This window comes from Ischnura elegans, chromosome X (assembly GCF_921293095.1).
Source record: "Ischnura elegans chromosome X, ioIscEleg1.1, whole genome shotgun sequence".
Lineage (NCBI taxonomy): Eukaryota > Metazoa > Arthropoda > Insecta > Odonata > Coenagrionidae > Ischnura > Ischnura elegans.
The window spans coordinates 9,095,540-9,117,664 of NC_060259.1; the positions used below are offsets into that span (position 1 = coordinate 9,095,540).

At 39.8% G+C, this 22,125-nt stretch overlaps 1 protein-coding gene across 1 annotated transcript in view; it reads right to left on the bottom strand.

The window, feature by feature from the left end:
• Positions 1 to 22,125, bottom strand: part of LOC124171900 (B-cell receptor-associated protein 31) — a 66,636-nt gene that overhangs the window by 14,638 nt on the left and 29,873 nt on the right. Inside the window, exon 5 of the mRNA XM_046551297.1 lies at positions 4,312 to 4,535. Within this exon, the coding sequence (XP_046407253.1) occupies positions 4,312 to 4,535 (224 nt within the window). The remainder of the gene's footprint in view (positions 1 to 4,311; positions 4,536 to 22,125) is intronic.

Sequence of the window (22,125 nt, forward strand, 5' to 3'; positions counted from 1 at the left end):
AAGTAAACACAAAATTACTCCCATTTTACACATATTGATAGTATTGCTTGCCTCAAGTCTTCTTCTTTGTTTATACACTTGTCAAAATCCATTGCAGCACAATTGCCAAAACCATTACTCATCATGCATTTGGATAGCCAACCTACCGAAGTAATTTATCTCGTCTTCTTAACAGAAAGACATTAGTTAATTTAGATCATTAATTGTTATTGTTAAGTTTGGAGGAAGTGGAAATGAGTTCTTTGAAAGCAATATGCTTTGAGGTGTAATTTTTGCCATCATAGGTTATTGGGCAAATTGACTTCCACGGAGGGGGTCCCCCCTAAAGCCTTAAAGGTGATCCCTGTATTCAAGGAGAAGATGATGAGTGGTAGCTGAGTTGCGTATGAATAGCATCAACACCTAAAAGGATCCACTAGAGAGTCTCAAACACATTGGCTTCATTCCTTCACAGCAGTAGTAGGCCCCCTGTCTCAAGAATACAGTGCGGCAGTTGTTCAGCAGTAGAAGGTGATTATGATAGAGCCATACGGGTAAAAACCAAGTGAACTATGGCAAAAATGTGGATAAAAAAATAAAGTTATCAAGAAAAAGCATAAACCTAGAAGAAGAATTGGAATTGATCAATTGCTTTGACAATGGAGAGCAACAAAGTGAATTTTTGCCTAATTGTCAACTCACGTCATCTTATTCTGAATAAAGACGAAGTTAAAACATCAGTGACATCAGCCGCATCAACTTCAACACATATGCGAAGTTCATTGCCGGATTTACCTGGGTACCTGGATTTACCTGAAATATGTACCTGGATTTATATTTAATGGCCGAATGGTGTTCCTTTATCTCGGGCAGTTATTTGTGCAAAAGCTGTGGCTTTATTTGAATCTGTAAACAAAGATGAGGGAGGTAATCGCTCCGAGACATTTAGTGAAAGCTCCGGTTGGTTCTAGAATTTCAAATGGCGAGCAGGTGTTTTCAGTGCAGCAATATCAGGGGAATCTGCAAGTGCTGACAGTGCAATCAGCACAACATTTTCTGATGAACTCCAATCTGTGATTAAAAGTGGCTCCTTTCCCTCTCAACTAGTTTTTAATGTTGACGAGACTTGTTTTGGAAAAGAATGAAATTTCGTTCATTCAATTTCAGGGAAGAAAAACCTGGGTCAGGTTTCAAAGCATTTAAAGACTATTTCACGTACAGTAGAACCTCACTTATGAAACTTTCAGCGGAAAACCAGAAAAAGTTTCATAAGTGAGGAAGTTTCATAAGTGAGGTTTTTCGGTATTCAGCATGAAATCCTTTCCTGTAGGGGCCGCTATGTTTCCAGGATGCAATTACTCATTTTGAGGCAAGAAATTGAAGCCTAATAATCTTATTTACCCACAAGCAACACCACAAATGATGTGTTACTTTAAGAGAAACATAATTTTGCATTCTTGAACAACATTTCCCACGGTTAAATGTCTCGCATTTCTGGCACTAAGCTACAAGGGTATCATACTGGAGAAATTTCGGAATGATGACACTAAATGTTCACAGAGAAGCCAATTTTTGAAAAAAGTTGACTCATTAAAAGCAGTTTTCAGGAAATACGTTTTACCACCTATAGGCAAATCAAAGATTGGAGATTGAAGAAATGAAATACCCGAGGGATTAATCCAAATTCACCCCGTAATTAGGGAGCAAAATTTCACTAATCCATCACGAAGGCTTCACACCCCATGGACCCGGGTTCATGTCCTGGCCGAGGCAGAAAGATTTCAGAGATGGCTGTATCCCTGCTAGTGAGTAGTGTGGACGGAACTTCCAGTGCAACACACTGTCCGGCAGATGGGACGTTAAGCCCTGGTTAAGGCTATTGTTACAACCTGGCTAATTCCAACACAGGGTTTCTATACTCCCTCCCTCACCTCATTGCGAAAATGACCCCAGCTGTCGGTTTCCTCCCTCTAAATACCATGCCATAGATAATATGGAGCACCAGGCAGTGGCGTAATTATGGTGGAGGGATGAGGGGATAGATCCCCCTCCAAAGCCTCAGAGAACTAAAAAATAAAATTTAAAACAAAAGTCTAGCTTTGATATACAGCAACTGCATCTACTTAAAGTTAAATTTTAAGTGCGAAATTGATGCAAAACATATTTACAGGCATGCTGATGGTAAGACTTTTCCGGTGCTAAGATCACTTCTTTTAAGTGAGCATTTGAAATAACCGCGCAACTGCCGTCAGTGATGAATGAACAAAAATAGATTAAGAGCTCGGAAAAATCTCCCCTCTCAATAATGTTTACGCACTAAAGAAGAATTTTCCCATGAAATATTTGCAATAGTAGATTGAATCTACCGGGTATAGCTTCTCTGTCGGCGTTCTTCAGCGGATTCAGCGCCAGGAACTTCGACTCACAAGCCGTGTGACTCATCTTCACGTAATATTTTGCTTCCGCATATCTGATCAAAGCACCGGACACTTTATATACTTTGATATAATGGTTATAAGTCATTCCTGAGTCGAAACTAACTGCCTTATCTTTCGCGCTTTGAATTTAACTTTAATTATTACGTTACGACTGACGACGCGAGTTATTCTCCGAGGGCATTCGTACTAACTCTCGTTCAGTTAAAAAATAAACGCTTGCCACCGGGCAGACTCAAGATAATAGCTACTTAAGGTCCAACTTTGTTTCTTTTAAACCCACTGAGATACAAGTTGGGTCAGTTTTGATCTGCGTGCCGCGTAAGCAACTTTCCCCCAGCTAAATTCGTCCCGCGGATGTGGGATTAGCCCGCGGAATGAGATCACACTTACTGTTTTTACCAACGACTTACGTGCATACTGCAAATACAATGATCTTTTTTGGATGACCTTGGAAGCCAAAATTTTGGTACGGGAGGATTTTTAACGACTCATTTAGGTGTTATTTCGCTGGGGCGACGGAAAACATAACCTTGAAAAATTCTACAAAATCTTCCGTAAGAGATAGATATTCCAGATTAACGATCATCTACTGCAGTTAAAATTAATATCTAATAAACAGCATCGCTCATTATTAAAACTTATTATTCTTCATTGACATATCTATGTAATGAGCACATACTACCCCCGCTCCTAAGTCTAAAATCGGCGCGCGCGCCGCAACCTTCTCGTAGAACAATTATCTGAAAAGTCGTATAAGTGAGGTATTTTATTTCATTGGACTAGAAAAATGCGTTTCATTATTGAGTTCGTCGTACAATTGAAAAGTTTCATAACTGAGGTTGGAAATACATGGGTTCATATGGGGTTATTCACCGGACCAAAAAAAATCGGCGTATTAGTGAGGTCATCGCATAACTGAGGGTCGTATAACCGAGGTTCTACTGTACTTCCTAATGCCTCGGGGGACTTCAAATTAAAGCCAGATATGATTTATCATTCATAAACTCCGCAGCAATGAAATGGTATTCTAAGTAGCATTTGTCTGTCATTTGGAAGACACAATTATTGTTTTCAGTCAGGTTTGAAAATTCGTCAACAGCCTGCAATGCATACAAACCCCAGAGATCACAAGCATTTTTTTCCTACCGCCCACCCGCACAAAAGGAAGGAATTTCAAAAGCACGTACAAATTCTTTTAATGAGAAAAAAGTCTTTGAATGTGTGCCTACCATCTTTAAAGATATTTTAAACTTTAAATGTTTCTACAAATAAGGTTTTCTAAGGCTATTCATTGGAATATATATGATTTATAGGCATTTCAATACCCAACACTATACCACCGGGACCGCATCCGTATCTTCCCAATGTTAAAATGGTCTCAAATAATGAAAATTTAATCAGGACAAAGACCCCAAGGAACGCATCCCTTGCACTAAGCGATGAATGGGTGTAGTCCTTCTCCAGCAACATTTGTGTAAACAGATTATTGGAGTTGTATAACTAAGATTAATTTACATGTAAATAGATATGCATGGTAAGGGTTCTTGCACCACACAACTAGGAAAGTCGTACAATGGACTTCCAACAAAAATTGATATGTTAATGCCAGGCAAACTTACTTGGCAAAACCAGGAGAGTTGTACATATGAAATTTATTCAACTAAGGTTCCATTGTATTAGAGAAGACTATTAGAAGAAGAATCAAGGAAAAGCCATAAAACCTTTTTTTGTGAATTACCACTCTGCTGGGAATGCTCCAAAACTATAAAGCCCAACTCTAGAATCAATAAACATCAATGAGCGACCAGTCCCAACTAGCATGATGAAATTCATATTCATGAGAAATATGCAGTAGACAATGGCACACTGTGAATGCCCTCATGAGATATTTTACCTTGCTCCAGTGAATCAACCTTTTTCTTGAATTCCTTCAGCTCCAAGTCATGGGCCTCATTGGTGACATTTTGATGGGCTTCACCAGAGGGGGAGCTTCCACTCTGTAAATTAAGGAGTGTTCGAGCTTGGGAAGATGCTGACTCAGCCTGACGCAAAATTGCCACACTTTCAGCCATAATGGTAGCTTGAGCAGAGATGACACTCAGCAACCGCTTGATAACCCTGTAAAATTGAAAATTTTAATTTTCAAAGGAATAATTTTAGCAAAAGGTATTTTAAACAATGTTTTAAATTTTTTAACACAATACAGACAGGAATTAAGACCTTGCCCATTCAATTTCAGCTTTCTTCTTAGCTCCAAACATTTCACCTTTAATATTGGACAAAATAAATTTCCACTCCTCCGCACTCTCAACATCAGCACTATTTTTCCCCGAGAGCTCTCTCAAATTTTATTTAGTTTCTGGTCTTCCATCAAGACAGCCAACCATATGTTGCCTAAAAAATGGTCACGACCAAGTTTAAAAGCCAGTTAGTTCCTGCGAATTTTTATATATTTTTATATTTTATATAGTTCCTGCCTATTTTAATAATGGACCGCTGATGCAAACCCCTTGTTTGCTCACAATCGAAAACCATTGGTTTAAAGCATCCTCGTCATTTCAATCCTTACCTTGATGCTTACGTTTTGGGGGTGGTACTTGCTTTTCATTTTGGCTCCATTCTTCTCTCAGTTTATACTGTTGCTGCAGTAACTGAAGTAGGGATAATCTTTAAATTTGTCCAGAATGGCAATTTTTCAGCAACTAAAAGGACCTTACTCAAGAAAAGGAGTGTTATTGAACTCTCAGCACTAAAACAATACCACTTATTCATGGTTCACTCAGATTGTAGAACACAGGATAAATCCCACCAAGCACGTGCATGGTCCTAGACTGTTAGTTCTCAATTGACTAGTTGCAAGTTAAGACAAAATGACTCCTGGGCATGTGTCTACTACTACTGAGATGGGGGTGGAAAAAAAGAGTAAGAAACGAAGAAACATTTTAATCTTCCAATGGCTCAGTTGTCTATCGGAAAGGAAACAGACCACATGAGTCAGTTGAATTTTGAGCAAGATGCCGCAAAAAAAGCTCTTAGTAAGCAACATTGTTCACCTTAACCAGTCTCCTCTGCTTGACATCCGTAGGTAATCCCTCGAAATTGGCTCATACCCGCTTGTATCTTAAAACCTCAGCAAAGGTGTAACCATTTCTTTATCATTATCCCAGGATCATTCTATCATTTATAGCCCACAACCGCTACTGAAGCCCTCTCCTCGTAAAAACAACACTATGTTTAGTGAGTTCTCATGGTTGGGAAATGGAATCTAAATCCTCTAATTAATAGTATAACAATAACAGCTTTAAGAATAAGTCAAGCTTAGGTACCCTTCTGAAAATTAGGCTAAATTAAAGGAGGAGAGTATTAAACACAGTTTTCTGATACCAAATAAATTTAATTTTATCGGGAGTACACCGCCAATGCCGCCGATTCATGGCACAATGCTGCAAAGGGATAGGAGCACACAGCAGAAAAAGGAGGAGGACAACGGTGCTGTGGTAGATGGAAAAAGTCAGCAATCAGAGGGCAAAATTGTGGCCTGACTGGGACTCGAACCTAGAACCTTCCAGTTGCCAGTCAGGTGCTCTACCATTTGTGCTACCAGGACATTTGGACTTACCATGATTTCGACAGGGGTTTATGCACAGAAAAACTTTCAACCTGGCAACCAGGAGATTCTGGGTTCCAGTCCCAGTCAGGCCACATTTTTACCCTCTGATTTCTGGCTTTTTCCATATACCACAGCACTGTTCCTATCCTTTTCTTTCATACCCATTTATTTGTATGTTTGCACTTAAGGTGTCATGTGAATAAATGAAGTACAAATGTGTCTGTGCGTGTGACACTGCAAGAGGCTGTGGATAATACAATACTAAGTAAGTTTAAATGTTTGAATGCTGATCCAAGGTGGTACAACGCTGAGTCCATAAAACTCTACATAAGATATACAGCAATGCACACAATAAAAAAGGCAAACAAGAGTCTTAACTGTCAGAAAATACAAGAAATGCAAACATGTAAATTTGAAAAAAGAGGCAACGAAAACTCTTAGGATTGATTGCATTTAAAACAAAAATATTGGGTGAATACTTAAGACTACCCTCAGGCTTTCTGGCCATACATTTGGGAGGTAAAGCAAAATATTGATACAGTCCCCTCACTTATAAATGAACAAGAGGATAGTGACCAAAAATCAAGATAAAGGTATAGTCTTAAATTTCTTTTTTTGCATCATCTTCACTAATTTCACGACGAACATTTCAAAGCCTTTACATACTCTACCAAGAACAAATGGTGTCTATCTGTATAGACACCATTTGTTCTTGGGTGAGGGTTTCGGCCCGTCTCAGTCCTTGTCTTCACCCCTTCTCCTATCTTCGTAATCCTCACCCCTCTCCTTTTCCCTCCCCCCCCAGACCAAAGCAAAGTGGAGGGAAGAATGCAAGGAAGAGGGAGAGTGAGTGAATACGTGGACTTTGCTCAAAGGTCAAGCGGTTGTGTGACGTGCGCCCAATGAGTGCTCCCCCCACCTTCTTTTTTATGCGTGTGCATCGATACCCCCTCTTCCGCATAGGCACATATAAAAGCTGCAAGGGACTCAGCTCCCGCATCCTGAAGTGGTCGCCAGGAGTGGCTTTGAGGGGCAGCCAGGCCGCAGAAATTGCCGTTTCCACGAAAAACTGAGACCACACCAAGTAGACGAGCCTGCGTTCAGTCGGAACCACAACACCAAGGAACGGAGTCATCCAGTGGTCATGTAACGTTTTATTGCCCTGACCCCAGTGCGATACCACCCCTGAGTCCAAGCAATTGCCCCCCTCACAGCAATACACAACTGTTCAGGGAGTTTGAGTACCGCACCGATGCCTCAGTGATTTGTCTCCAACCTCATTATTATTTATGTCCAGAATTAATCAGCATTAGCAAGAAGCAATCAGAAGATGTGTTGTAGGGACAGACTTTATTAACTCCCATATGTTGAATGTGTAACTAAGTGTAGTAATTGAGATAAGTCCACTTAACACCATGCATTTTGGTTTCTGTTTAAATAAATTTTATAATATTGTAAGTTAAATTGCAAATTGCATGATCAATTCAGCATTCATCTACTCATCACTAACCCCATCATTTTCACTCATCAGGGTAAAATTGCATGTAAGGTATTCTTGAATCTTGAATATATTTTTCATTGATTGTTGAATGAAAGGTCCTTGTTATTCTTTGGTGTCCCTACGAAGCCTATTTCCCCACCCTCACCTGCTGCCGAGTCGTCACTCGCCCTATTTCAATTCAGGATCTCTTCACCATAACATATCATGGATCCCACTCTACCTAAATAATGAAATTCTCTGTTTTTTCCAGGTTTTCACATTTTTTTTCCAAGTTTTCACGGTTTCTTTCAGGTTTTCACGGTCTCAATGTCGTCAAATTTCATGGTCCGTTTATAAGTCGACAATAGGACAATCACCAGCCATATATTAACTAAAAACTAGCCCCTAGGGCACTACGCCCCCTAGGACCCCCCCCCCGCGGCCGGCTCTGCTGGCTGCCTCAACCAAACGGCTTCGCTGTTCCTCATCATGGATCGGCTTCGCCTCCCAGGAGTATAGTACGCCCCTAAGCCCCTGCTCCACCACCTCCTCGGTACGCCTTCGCCTCTCCTCGTACGGGGGCCGCTTTGCCGTTCAAGGGTTACCAAAAAACCCCGAGCCTGCGACTTCTCGGAACGGCATCACCGTTCCTCATCAGGGGTCGGAAGCCCCCCTCGGCCGGCTACATCAGCCTTCTCCCCTGCGACTCCTCAGGACGGCTTCGCCGTTCCTCGTCAGGGGTCGGCTTCGCTGCCTGGAGGTAGAGGTACCCCCAAACGGCTACTACGCTGCATCCTCGGAAATGCTTCCCTGTTCTTCGTAAGGGGTGGCTTCACCACCCAAGTGTTACCGGAGTCTCCTCGAGCCGGCGACTCCAGGGTCAGTTTGGCCACTTGGGGGTAGAGTAAGTCCCCATTTGCCTACTTCGAGGCGTCCTCGGAACGCCTTTGCCGTTCCTCGTGTGAGGGCGAAATATTACCGGAGTCCCCTTGAGCCTGCGACTTGTCAAAACCCCCATGCTCCTCGGCTTCCTCGGAACGGCTACGCCGTTTCTCGTCTAAGGGCGTCTGTGCCGCTCAAGGGTTATCGGAGCCCTCCAGCGCATATGACTCCGCAGGCGGCTTCGCCGGCAGGGTTTTCACTCCTCACCAAGCTTTGCGTACTACCAGCTGTCATCTGTCGGTCGCAAAAACTGCGAGCTGAAAAATGCGGTGGACTTTAGACGCATGTTAGCCGCGATTGCCTGGTCTAATTATTTTTTAATCTCGTGCATGTCATCTAATTGTCGAAGCTATCGAGACATCTTCGGGCCCAGAAAGTCAATCACATTTGTCGTCTAGAAACGGAGAATTGAAGCAGGTAGGCCAAAAAAGGTCAGTTGGTGAGACAGGGTAGGGATTAAAAATGCTTCAATTGTTCTCATATAATTTGATATTTTCCATAGAAGACAATGATTTATGGTTCGTGTGATTTCGGAAACAAAAAAAACAACAGAGGCACAGGCTGATGGACGCTTGAGGGTGGATTTCTGAAACCTGCGACTTAGTTACTTCTGACGTGGTTATTATCCTACGACGCTGAGATTCCCCGATGATTGTTCAATCTCTTGGGAAGAGTCACACTATGTGCCAGTCGTATTTTGCCTTTTCTATTTCCCACGGTTGAAATTCTGCTGCATAACCTCTGCGACAGCTTTCAAACAAAACGGTTTACGAGTAGGACAAGAATCACATGCGAGCGCGCATTAGAAGAGAGTATTGGAACCACTGCATTCACTGAAGCTATTATTTAAAATTTCGGATCCAGATCTCATGTCTTCCACGACTTTGGATATGATGTATCCTATGAAGTGCAATATCTGCGGATATTTGGATCCGAGGTATCCGATCCGACCATGTTAGCATGTAGTATGACTGATTCCTAGATGTCCGTGAATTTCGCGAGACGCAATATCGCAAAAATAACGCGAAATAACACGAAATAAGGTGAAATCGGTAAATAAAATTAAATTTTGCGTTTTCTGCGATTTTAGGTGGATTAGCGAAAAAATCACATCTAATGAGTCATAATCTATTAAAGCCTAAGCCTTCACTGTTTAACGCTGCCAACATTCATTTGCTCTATCTCATTATGACTCCAAGGTCAATTGGCTTGTTTAGTCTCGCTCATAATGCAGCCGCGTAACATCCGCGTAGTGATTTTTCCGCCAGAATTTGCCGTTAAATATATCACAGCCTCTCTCTGCGATTCCCACGTATCAATCCTGAAATATTTAGAATGAGGTGCTTTCTCACCTGAAGAATTAGATATTATGAATTAAAAATGTGCGGAAAGAAATTAAACGCGGCTGCGGAAGAGTGGAAATACAAGCTCACGGGCCCAGTACGTGACAATGCCGAGCAAATCCCGGTGACTCACCGCGATGCATTTGACAGCATTATTGGATAACTTGTTGCAGGAAAACCTTGAGTGTGGGTCCAATGCAACAATATCGTTGACTTAAACACGGCCGCTGGCCAGAACTGGGCCGCCGTTCACGGCACGGCCCACAGCATGGCAGAGTCGTCTCGTCTGAAAGCGGCCTGAATTTCACGCCGTCGCGTCGAGACGTGAATGGCGGCAGGCGAAAAGTTGTTTCGTCAGAAAGCGGCCTCAATGTAGTACTGCCTGTATTTCATGCCGTAGACGGCGCACCGCCGGGCCGGATTGAAATGGGCGCCGTGGTGACCACGGCTGCCGTCCACTAAGGGATTCCATTCGTTTAAAGACATCCAAAGAAACGTATGGTTATTAGAAAGCACGAAGCTCTACCAGTAGGGGGAAGGAAAGGAAGGAACAGAAAGGATAGGAGGGGGGGGTTCTCCTTATCAGCAGACGGATCTTTGGATATTCGGCTATCTACTGAGCTTCATTGCAAAAAAAATCATTTCGACATTGGCCAAATGTAATATCTAATTCTTAAGGTGAGAAAGCGTCTCATTCTAGATTTTTCAGGTTCGATAAATGGGAAATAATTTTTCAAGTTTCTTTGAATCCGATTATGTTTTGTTAAGTATGCTCCTTTCACTGCCTTTCCTGACCAATTGGCAACAGCTGTAATCAAAACTAAGCGATTTTGTTGTATCTAGCTGCTGTCCTACCTTCCCTCAACACCTGGATGAGGGGTATTGTAAGGGAAAACACTATCGTAAGTGTTATGTTTTTGTAAACAAAAAATTGTAAAGTTTGAAAACACTATCGTAAGTGGTTGTGTTTTGCGGTTGGACTGTTCTTTTATCGTAGCTCCATAGCTTTAAATATCGAACAAAGGATAGGAATTTTAAAATGCCAAAAGCTAGTGATAGTGTTCATACCAGGGCAAGTGAATTCAGCTAAGAAGGATTTTATGTGAAAGACAGAGTATTACTGCGCAAAGTTTGCGATAAAAGATTTGAATTTGAAAGATGTTACCCTTTGTTAAAGCACATCAGTAGCGATACACATACACATTAGGGCGGATCGGAAAAATCGATTTTTTTCAAATCCATCTGGCCCAGTGAAAAAAAGTTGTGGGGCCGATCAAAAATAAGGCCTGAAAAATTTGAGACCTCCAGGTGAACCCCTGACCCTCGCTCAAATGCAATATAGGGGGGAAGGTCGAAATTCGAAAAATAAAGTATTTTATGGTCATTTCCTATAGATTTTGCTGAGTTACTGCCCTTTCAGTGCAAAAATTTCGTGCATTTTGACGTATCTACCACCGTTTAGCCACAAAATGCCTAATTTGAGTCCGCGCCCACGAAGAAAATATTCCAACGCCCATGCAACGTCGCGGATACAAGAGCCGCAGGCCGATCCCCTCCCCTCCCCGCTCGCTTCTACTCCTCCCACGCCTCCAATACAGCAAAATTTATCCCGCGTATGCTGCTAGGAGGTCATTTATCTTTGATAATATAAATCGGAAGATGGTAGAAGGTAATAAAGGAAGCTTAGTGAGACGACTTGTCCCTTACAAGGCGCCTCGTTGGGGTTAAACAAATCGATGTTACCAACTTTTAGAGAAGTGATGAAATATTTTTAGATCCGAGAACGCAGGAAAGGAGCCTACGGTCCATGAAAAGGCCTCTCGAGTGGCTATAAAGGTGTGCTAACTTCGGATATGCGCTCCAATTTCGGCTTTGTCTGACAGATGTGATTAAATGGATTTTGGGCGAAAGCCGCTCGCGTCCCCTCCCCGCAAGCTTCTCCCACGCGCCAAATGCACCAAAATTCACACCAAGTGCGTCTTACTTCGTTAGTCTAAATATTTAATGTTTCAGTATAGTCTGTGGAGGAACAATCACGAAAGAATTTTTCAATTACCTGCTTTCCAATCTGTATTTCTTATATCAGTGTCATTCCTCGTCTTTCGCTGTTGTCAACAGTTTTGGTGAATTTTTTCACGAATCTCTCGTCCGTATCTATAATAAAAAGAAATATTTAACTTCAAATTTGAAAGTTCATCAATAGATTTTTGAAAATCCACAGCACTAAGGTCAGATGTAGCCGGAGGTACTGTGGTCTCTCTCCAATATGTCATCAGCGAGTAGTCCTTTAAGTTGATATTAAAATCCAGCACTTAAAAAAATCTCGGATCGGCCGCCAAACGCATACTTGCAACAACGCAAATTCGGTCCTTAGATTGCCCTCCCAATGTTTATGCCACAAATCTAAGTCAACTTAGTGCAATTAGCAAATAGACCTCTGTAAGGGATGAAATATGATTTGATGCTTTCCCAGCGAATGATGTGGGAAAACTCTTCTCGGGATTCAACGAAATTTATCCCTGATGATGAGCCCCGAAACGGAGCTTGAAACGTTTGCCATTATGGAAAAATTAACCCGGTGGGAATCCCGAGAAGAGTTTACTCACATAGCAAGGAATGTTAAAATTATGCTTGTAGAATAGGGATGATGCCTCCTTTTTGGGTGGTATTCACTCGGTACCATCGCCTTCTTAAATACCTTTGTCAACCATTTCAATGCTGCATTTCCAGTCAAACATATCAAACAATGTAATGGACCTTTTAACTCTAATTTCTACTCTAAGGAAATAATGGCTGAAAGTAAATCGCTGCGAGATATTTACTACCACTGTAAATCAACTGATCCAGACCAGATGGAATCATATAATATGGCTCTAAAAAGATTTAAACTCAAGGTGGTTGAGCACAAAAGGGTAATCAATGAAAATTACATTTCTACTTCGAAAAATCGTTCCAAAGCAACTTGGGAAGTTATTAAGAATAATACTAAGTCTACCTCACATTGTGTCAACAACACAACTATCAATTTCAATCATCAGTCCACATCTGATCCCCATGTTATTGCTAATTGTTTTAATGAACTCTTTTGTAATTCTCCTCGAAGCCCCACCATAAATTCTGCGGCCTTCACATCTCCCACCCCTTTTCCCTGCTCAATGTACTTACAGCCCACTGATGCTCATGAAGTCATTAAGCTTGTTAACTCCTTCCCCAACAATTGGTCCTCTGGAATTGATGACATCCCTATGCCGATCATTAAAACTGTAATCCATTATATAGCAAGTCCACTAGTTGATATTATTAACACCTCTTTCCTAAGTGGTGAATTTCCCTCGCGCATGAAACTAGCCATAGTATCTCCTATCCCAAAAAAAGGCTCATCTTCAGACCCCAACAATTATAGACCAATTTCTGTCCTTACTGCTTTTTCCAAAATTTTCTAAAAAGTGTTCTATTCCCGTATCATTTCTTATCTTGAATCAAAAGATATCTTACATGATTCACAGCATGGCTTCAGAAAAGCAAGATCGACAATTACTGCCGCATATCAATTGTTAAATTCCATCTATAATGCCAGAGACAAAAAATTACACTCACTTGGAGTGTTTTATGACTTGTCAAAAGCTTTTGATAGAGTCAATCATGATATTCTCTTACTTAAACTGGCCAACATTGGAATGAGAGGAAAAACCTTGGACTGGATAAGATCATATTTAACTGGTAGAAAACAAATTGTGAAATATACGTGCCGGTCACGGTATAGTAATGATATCTCATTCTCTTCTCCTTTAGATATTAATACTGGGGTCCCCCAAGGTTCCATACTTGGCCCCCTCCTGTTTATTATTTTTGTTAATGACCTACCAAACCTGTTTCCTCAACAGGATGTTGTGTTATATGCTGATGATACTTCATGTCTGTCACATTCTAGAAATATTTCTGATCTGGTAAATTCTGTCAATACTTCAATTTCCAGGATGGCTGAGTGGTGCAATACCAACCATTTATCAATTAACATTAACAAAACTGTTTTCTTGGTTTTCCACCCTAAGAGTGTCACACCTATAATTAGTCACCAACTTAATCTGATGAATGAGCCCATTACCCAAAGTAACTGTGTTAAATTTTTAGGTCTTCTGGTTTCAGACGACCTTAAATGGACACCACACATTGAAGCCATCATGAATCGAGTTAGCACTGGTACTTTTATGCTTAGAAGGCTGGCCCCATTTCTATCTCTTTCTACCGTCAAACTTATCTACCATGCTAATGTTCATGCTCATATATCTTATGGTATTATGTTCTGGGGAATTTCACACCATGCAAAAAAATTATTTTCTCTACAGAAGCAAGCATTGAAAGCTATGGTTCAAGTGCCTAAGAGGACTCCTGGTAAACCGATCTTTTTGGGCCTAAAAATATTAACACTTCCCTCCATTTTTATCTTGAATTGTGCCACTTTTGTTAAAATGCATCCTGAGCATTTTCCAAGGAATCATGAATGGCATGACTACCACACTCGCTCAAAATGTGACGTTCACCTCAAAAGTCACCATCTATCTCTAGCTCTCAAGGGACCTCATCACACTCCATCCATCATTTTTAATAAACTTCCATCTGAATTGAAAAGCTGTCCCCCTTCCCTATTCAAAGTTAAATTATGTAATTTTTTAGCAGGTAAAGCCTATTATGATATTAGCGATTATTTAAATGATTCTATGTAATTTGTATTATTGTATTTATGTAATTTGTATCATAGTGATTTTTGTGACGAAACCATGCAATGTATATTGCCAGTTCGGTGAATAAAAAATTATTATTATTATTATTCAAATCCTTTTTATTTTTGTGTATCTAATTTTCACTCGGAAAGGAATCGAGAATCGCAGATTTTATAACTTTTGCTAACCCTCCGACGGGGGAGGCAAACCCAAAAGTGGGACCCTGTTTCTTCAACTAACATCACACATTCCCCTCTAATCTTGGATTGATAAGTGCTCTTGCCTTTTTTCATCAGACTAAAGTATAGTCTTTCACTCCATAAAAATGTAGCCCTTTGATGACACCCTTTGATACCTCTCTTTTCGTATTCACAATAATTAGCATCTTTTTCTGTCTACGTAAGTAATTCTTGCAAACTACCTTGGATGTTTCTTACGAAGTTATGATTTTTGCGTCAACTAAAGTAGCGGGGACGATCACTGCTGTTTCTTGGTTCTTGCATATACCTCTATCACATTTGGCAGACGCATTTTCCACGCAGAAGTTCCAGTTTGAGTTTAGTCCTGAATTTTTATTTGATGAGGAACGTAGAGATAAAAATCGGATAATTTCTCTTCAGTTTAATTTTCTTCGGATGAATTGATGAAGAAAATTTTTGATACTATTTTCCCATACAAGAATTGACGATGTTGACTCAACACTCTCCGACGTTTCTCTTTTTTTTCCTCAGTTGCCGAGTTTCTTTAGGTCTCAATCCAGCAGCCATCATCTTTAGTTTCGTCCGCTGGTCTCTCAACATACTTCTTTGTTGGGGGGAACATTATACTCCTTCTTGCACTTACACGCAAAAATATCGCATAATTTCAAATGTTCTTTCAAAAGTGCTTCAGGTTTGTACTAAAGCAAAAACCTTACTTTTGGCCTATTCGCATTTTCCGTAAGTTTTAGTACTTCTTGTTGTTCCGCTAAATCCATTTAGTCACACACATAATGGAAGGGAAGCGTCACCATAGTTCGCACACCTTTACAGACACGCGAGAGGCCTTTTCATGGACCGTAGGCTCCTTTCCTGCGTTCTCGGATCTAAAAATATTTCATCACTTCTCTAAAAGTTGGTAACATCGATTTGTTTAACCCCAACGAGGCGCCTAATAAGGGACAAGTCGTCTCACTAAGCTTCCTTTATTACCTTCTACCATCTTACGATTTATATTATCAAAGATAAATGACCTCCTAGCAGCATACGCGGGATGAATTTTGCTGTATTGGAGGCGTGGGAGGAGTAGAAGCGAGCGGGGAGGGGAGGGGATCGGCCTGCGGCTCTTGTATCCGCGACGCTGCGTGGGCGTTGGAATATTTTCTTTGCGGGCGCGGACTCAAATTAGGCATTTTGTGGCTAAACGGTGGCAGATACGTCAAAATGCACGAAATTTTTGCACTGAAAGGGCAGTAACTCGGCAAAATCTATAGTAAATGACCATAAAATACTATATTTTTCGAATTTCGACCTTCCCCCCCTAAATTGCATTTGAGCGAGGGTCAGGGGTTCACCTAGAGGTCTCAAATTTTTCAGGCCTTATTTTTGATCGGTCCCACAACTTTTTTTCACTGGGCTAGATGGATTTGAAAAAAATCGATTTTTCCGATCCGCCCTAATACACATGCGAAAGAAAGGGGACCTGCAAAACGACAGGTATCATTTGAACATACAGTCAAAGAAAACGAAGGAGGAGCTTGTTGTTCCTACTACTGAAGCATTTTTAAAGGCTTTATTTAGTGTAGAGAAACTTGACATTCCAAAAATTCTGGAATGGCTCTCGAAGTATACACATATGAGGTAGTGGGGATTTGCCGTTTGCCGATCGTATTCACCAAGAGTACATACTTGAACCATTCATATACCTTGAACCAATTAAGTTGAACCATTTCTTTCATTTAGTTTTATCAGAAATTTTGTACAATCGAAATTGTGTTTAATGTTATGTAAAATGCTTAATAAAAGTATAAGTACACCCATGTCTCGTATAGCGCAATTTCGATATAGTGCAAATACGTTCCTCAGGGAAACATTGCAACGCAGTGTAGCCTAATCAAAAATCTTAAACGCTCTCGTGATAAAACGTGAACTTGCGCTAAGTACACACGAAATTTCTATCATTTTACGCATATTAATATTATTGCTTGCCTCAAAGCTTCTTTTTTGTTTATATATTAATCGAAATCCATTGCTGTGCAATGGCCAAAAGTATTACTCATCATTGGGTCCAGATAGCCGGCCTACCGAAGTAATTTATCTCGTCTCCTTAACAGAATGATAATAAATAATTTAGATCGTTAATTAAGCGTGGGGCTAGTGGAAATGATTTTTTTTCAGCAATACGGTTTGAGACGTATTTTTGCCTTCATAGGTTATCGGGCAATTGACTTCCAGGTAGAGGGTCTACGCCGTTTACGCTAAAGCCTTCAAGGTCATCGGTATTAACAGGGGAGAAATGGAGCGGTGGCCGAGTTGCGCATGAATAGCATCAACACATAACAGGGTCTGCTATACAGACTCAAACACAATGGCTTCGTTCCCTCCCCGCAGTCAGTTCAGCAGTGGAAGGTGATTTAGATAGAGCAATACAGAGTAAAAACCAAGAGAATATGGCAAAAAATAGGAATGCGTGTAGAAAAATCAAGAATTTATCAAGAAAAACTATAAACCTAGAAGAGGAATTGAAAGAGGTCAATTGCTTTGAAAATGGAGAATGTCAAAGCGATATTCCGCAGAAGTTTAAACGCACGATGCCTTATTCTGAATAAAGACGAAGTTAAAACATCAGTGACCTCAGCCGCACCAACTTCAACCAAGCGGTCTACACATACGGAAAGTTCATAGAGAAACAGTACAAAAAGACGAGTGGTAATCGCTCCGAGACATTCAGTGAGAGCTCCGATTGGTTCCAGAATTTAAACGGCAAGCAGGTATTTTCAGTGCGGCGATATCAGGTGAATATGCAAGTGTTGATAGCGCAGTCACCGCAACATTTTCTGATGAACTCCAAGCTGTGATTGAAAGTGGCTCCTTTCCCCCTCAACCAGTTTTTAATGTTGACGAGACGATATTGTTTTGGAAAAGAATGCATTCTCGTTCAATCATTTTCAGGGAAGGAAAACCTGGGTCAGGTTTCAAGGCATTTAAAGACTGTTTCACGTAGCTGCTAATGACTCGGAGGACTTCAAATTAAAATGATTTATCATTCATAAACTCCGCTAGCTATGAAATGGCATTCAAAGTAGCATTTTCCTGTCATTTCGATGAGCGACAAAAGGGCCTGGGTGACACAATAGTCAACTGCCGGCAGCGCATTACGATCCCCTGAGATAGCAGATGTTAGCCCACCCGTACGACAGGAGGGAATTTCAAAAGCACGTAAGAATTTTTTTTAGCGTGAATAAAAGTCTTTGAATGCGTGCATACTATCTTTAAAGATGTTTTAAACTATAAACATTTATATAAATAATGTTTTCTAAGGCTTTTTATGGGAATATAGATGTTTTAGAGGAAATTCAATACCCAAGACCTAAGCTACCAGGAACGCATCCCTATCTTCCCAATGATAAAACGCTCTCGTATAACGCAAATTCGTATAGCGCAAAGACCCCGAGGAACGCATCCTTTGCACTATATGAGACATGGGTGTATTCATGAAATGTGTACCATAAAATAATAAAACGGCTATAAACGTGGGAAAACTGTAGCATTATAATTACCGCCAAGATTTACTATAACACCGAAATCACATGGTTTTAAAATGAATTTTAGCAAAAAATAAAACCACTTTCACGGACCTCTACTGATAGCTGAAATTAATAGAGTACAGTGCAGGAATAACTTCGTCGTTCCAAATTCAAATCGTGATCATATATAGAAATAATAATGGCATTACGTAATTTCAGTAGTTAAAGATTGTGTAAAAATAATACAACATTATTTTATGATCCATTGTAAGAATGCATTACATCAGAAAGCTGGAGTTGTAAAAACAAGTCCTGTCAGTGTTTCGTAGGAAATACTTAGCCGCTTTGTACTAGTACTTCCCCACAAATGAAAGTTTTACTCATTTCTTTGGGTTTCCTTTACTTTTAAAAATAGATTTTAAATAGACATGAGGGCAGATTTCTTTCAGAGTTTTTCTATTATCTTATAACCCCCACCACTTTAAGGGCTTATTTAACAAAATGGTCGATAGAATGGACTCACAATTAAGATCTGCAGGGCTATTCAGTAACTCTTTACGCGGTCGCGAAGACGAAAGATTCCGTTTACGTGGTTACGCCGCGTAAACATTCGAAGACGCGTAATTTGCTATTCAGTAGGCTTCACGAAAACATTTTCGTGCCTTCCCCTCCGCGGTAGTGGGGAAGTCGAAGATACCCGAAGTTTTCCTGCAATACGTCACTGCGAGCCAATCAGAGAAAATCGGCATGCAATTGTCCTCGACAAACAAAAATAGAGCGAGATTCAGCTGGTAAGTGCAATGCTATTATGAATTATAGCGTTGATTAATGAAAAGTATGTTGTACACTTTTAAATATAAGTGAGAGCTCAACGTGTATATTAATGTTGAAGGTGAGTGCGTTGGAAATATGTTTGTACATGAGAGGAATTTGGCGTTATTATGAATTTCCTTATGCCAGATTTTGTTATGCCTTTGCTTTGATGGACCCATTTTAATGATAATACAAGTATTTGAATTGAAGTAGTCAGTTTCGTCATATCGTTTATCGCAGAATTGGCCGGATAATTAGTTATAGGCAATGAAAATAGTAATGTAAACAGCCCTCATGAGTGTGGTAAAATGCTTTGAAAATTATTATCAACCGCAAGCGATGTCCTAAGAATAGTTTGCTTAATTATTGGAAGACTGTAGATAAGAAAGGATAACTTTACGGGATAAGAGCTGGTAACAGGGTGCTAAGAAGACGGAAAATAAGGTGAACTAAACCCCTCAAAATAGATAAAAATAAGAATCTATTTACAACGGACTGCCTATCATTACATTGCAACTCTGACTTCAATGTTCACAATTTGTATCCTGGAATTAACATTTAAGAGTTATGGTACTGACGAAATGCGCCTCAACATTTGTCGCTAACGTATATAAGTACACCTAACTTTTTAGAATAGAAGTGACATTAAGTTCATATTTTTATTGAATAAATTCAAATCTTCTTCATTTTGTAGTAGTTTCAATTTAAGAGATACCCTGGGAATTTTTAAATTATGTACAAAGTCAAGTGAAGGAGTTTCTACCTCATAATTTTGGATTCTTAAAAATCAATCATGCTATAATATTATATAGGTAGCAAATTTGCAGTATCTAAAGTCATCAGCACACCTAAAAATATCACTTTCTTACTACCGTTCCTAAGAAAAAGGAAGCACAGCCTGAATGGGTGGCAATTGATATAAACTGAGATATAGTGATGACTGTTCTACTTTTATCCTGAAGTACCTCACAATCAAGAAGGTTAAAAGACCCAAGCAGTGATGATTGTTAAGGGAAATTTCTACCTAGTGAAAGAAATTATAAGTCTTATGCAAGTAACAGAAAAATGCATGAAAAAATAATGGATGAAACATGACCCATTCGTAATATTTCTTTTCTCATTTTAGACCATTCGGATGAGGTTGGTGGCAACTACAGGGTATCCCTTCTACGAGGGATCCCATGATTAATTTTAAGGTGGAAAACCGTAGTTTGACCACCAACAAAAGCAATGGTGGTGTATCAATTGGTAATTTACCAATGCATTAGGTAACCTGTTAATAATCGCTTGTCTAATAGTTCTGGCCTTGTTTAATATGCCTCTCCCAAGAATTAGGGACTCTGCAAGAGCTGGGATCTCCATAATAATCAGCCTTGTCTGGGAAGGGAAAACCAGCCCCTACACACATATTATGAAGTACAACACATGAATTAACTATCAATCCTGATTTTATTGGTGTACACTCCAGCACTTAATGTCTCAGCAATCATCGGAACCTAGAGTTAAGAACCCCCATGCACCTCTCAATAGACTTCATAATTTGCTTATGGGCTTCAGTTTAATAAGTTTCAGGGGTACTTGGCCTGCCACATAGTTTTCCAGTCTGGGGCCAGTGGTGGTGTGGGTTACCTAAGCCACCTATCATTCATTACACTTTTTAATATATTCGGTGCTCAAGGATACAGATATAATATAAAAATTATTCTTTCTTTTCGATGCAAGGAGTTTACTTTAAAAAAATCAAGGTCATTACTTCCAATATATTATTAATATCATATAATGCATGCTAAATTATGTACCAGATGATTATTTTTCCTAATTTATACCAAACAACGAACACTGATATCCACTCTCCCAAGTACAGTTCATTTCCCTATGCATGGCTGATTGATTCCATATATGTATCGACATAACTGATAATCTGGAAAAATTGATGCTTGCAAATTACTGTTAAATAAAATAGGAATGACTTAGAAATGATACTCTCTCACTTTATTTTCTTTGAGCTTACCTGTAATTATTTAGTAACTATAAAGAATAACGAAATGCAACCGTTGTTCTGGAGGTGGTATCAGTTACCATCACATTTCAAATTGATTAAGAGCTTGTGCTTACAAGCATGTTGTTAATATGCTTCTGAGTGAATTAACATAGCATATGGGATTAGAGTAGTTACAAGAGACTTGAGCTGTGGATGTAGAATGGGTTTCATGATATAGCGAATATGAATCATTAAATTACAGGGGGCGAGGAGCTGTAATTTGGTAAAAGTTTGTAAAATGAATAGAAGAGTGGCATTATCACCAAATTCTTTTCAATGCTATGTTTCTGATCCCATACTAATGGAAACAGCCTAGGTAAAGTTTATGAACATCCAGAGCAACATCTCCATTAATCGGTTACTTACATCATGCCATATTATAATGCAGGGAATTTAACGAAAGGAACTGGATCCTTTGTTGTGAATGCATAAATACCTATTAACTGTGTTAGGCCTATTTGTAGGAATACCTCGACTATCACCAATTAATTTGAGAAGGGCTGGCATGTAAGGTAATGATGATCTAGAAACACTCCAAGAGAATAATTTTCAGTCAAGGTCTAATCCATGATAAATTATTAAAATAAATTACAATGTTGGTTTGATTATTCTCCAACAGTATAAATTTGTTGGAAAATGCTATGTAAACAGTAATGGGCTCATCACAATTTGTTCCAAAAATTCATGGGCATCTACATCAGCAGCAATTCATGCTTAATTTTATATTAGGTACTCTACTCTGCTCATTTTCTATTGATGGGAATTATATATCTTTGGTCAATATGGGAGGAGAATTCTATGCTTCTGTAACCTCCTCAACTTCTCTGCTGACAGAGGGATGGCCAAGTCCCAAATTATTGTCACTACCAGTAGCTGCCATGCCCATAAAATTGCAGTGCATAATATATCTAGATTTAGGTAGGTATTCCATGTACAATTTTCACTAACTTATATAGGGATAGTGGTTGATGTGGTTTAGTAATATACCTTCAAATGCATTCGTACTACAAGAGCTCTTTGAGCTGGAATCATGT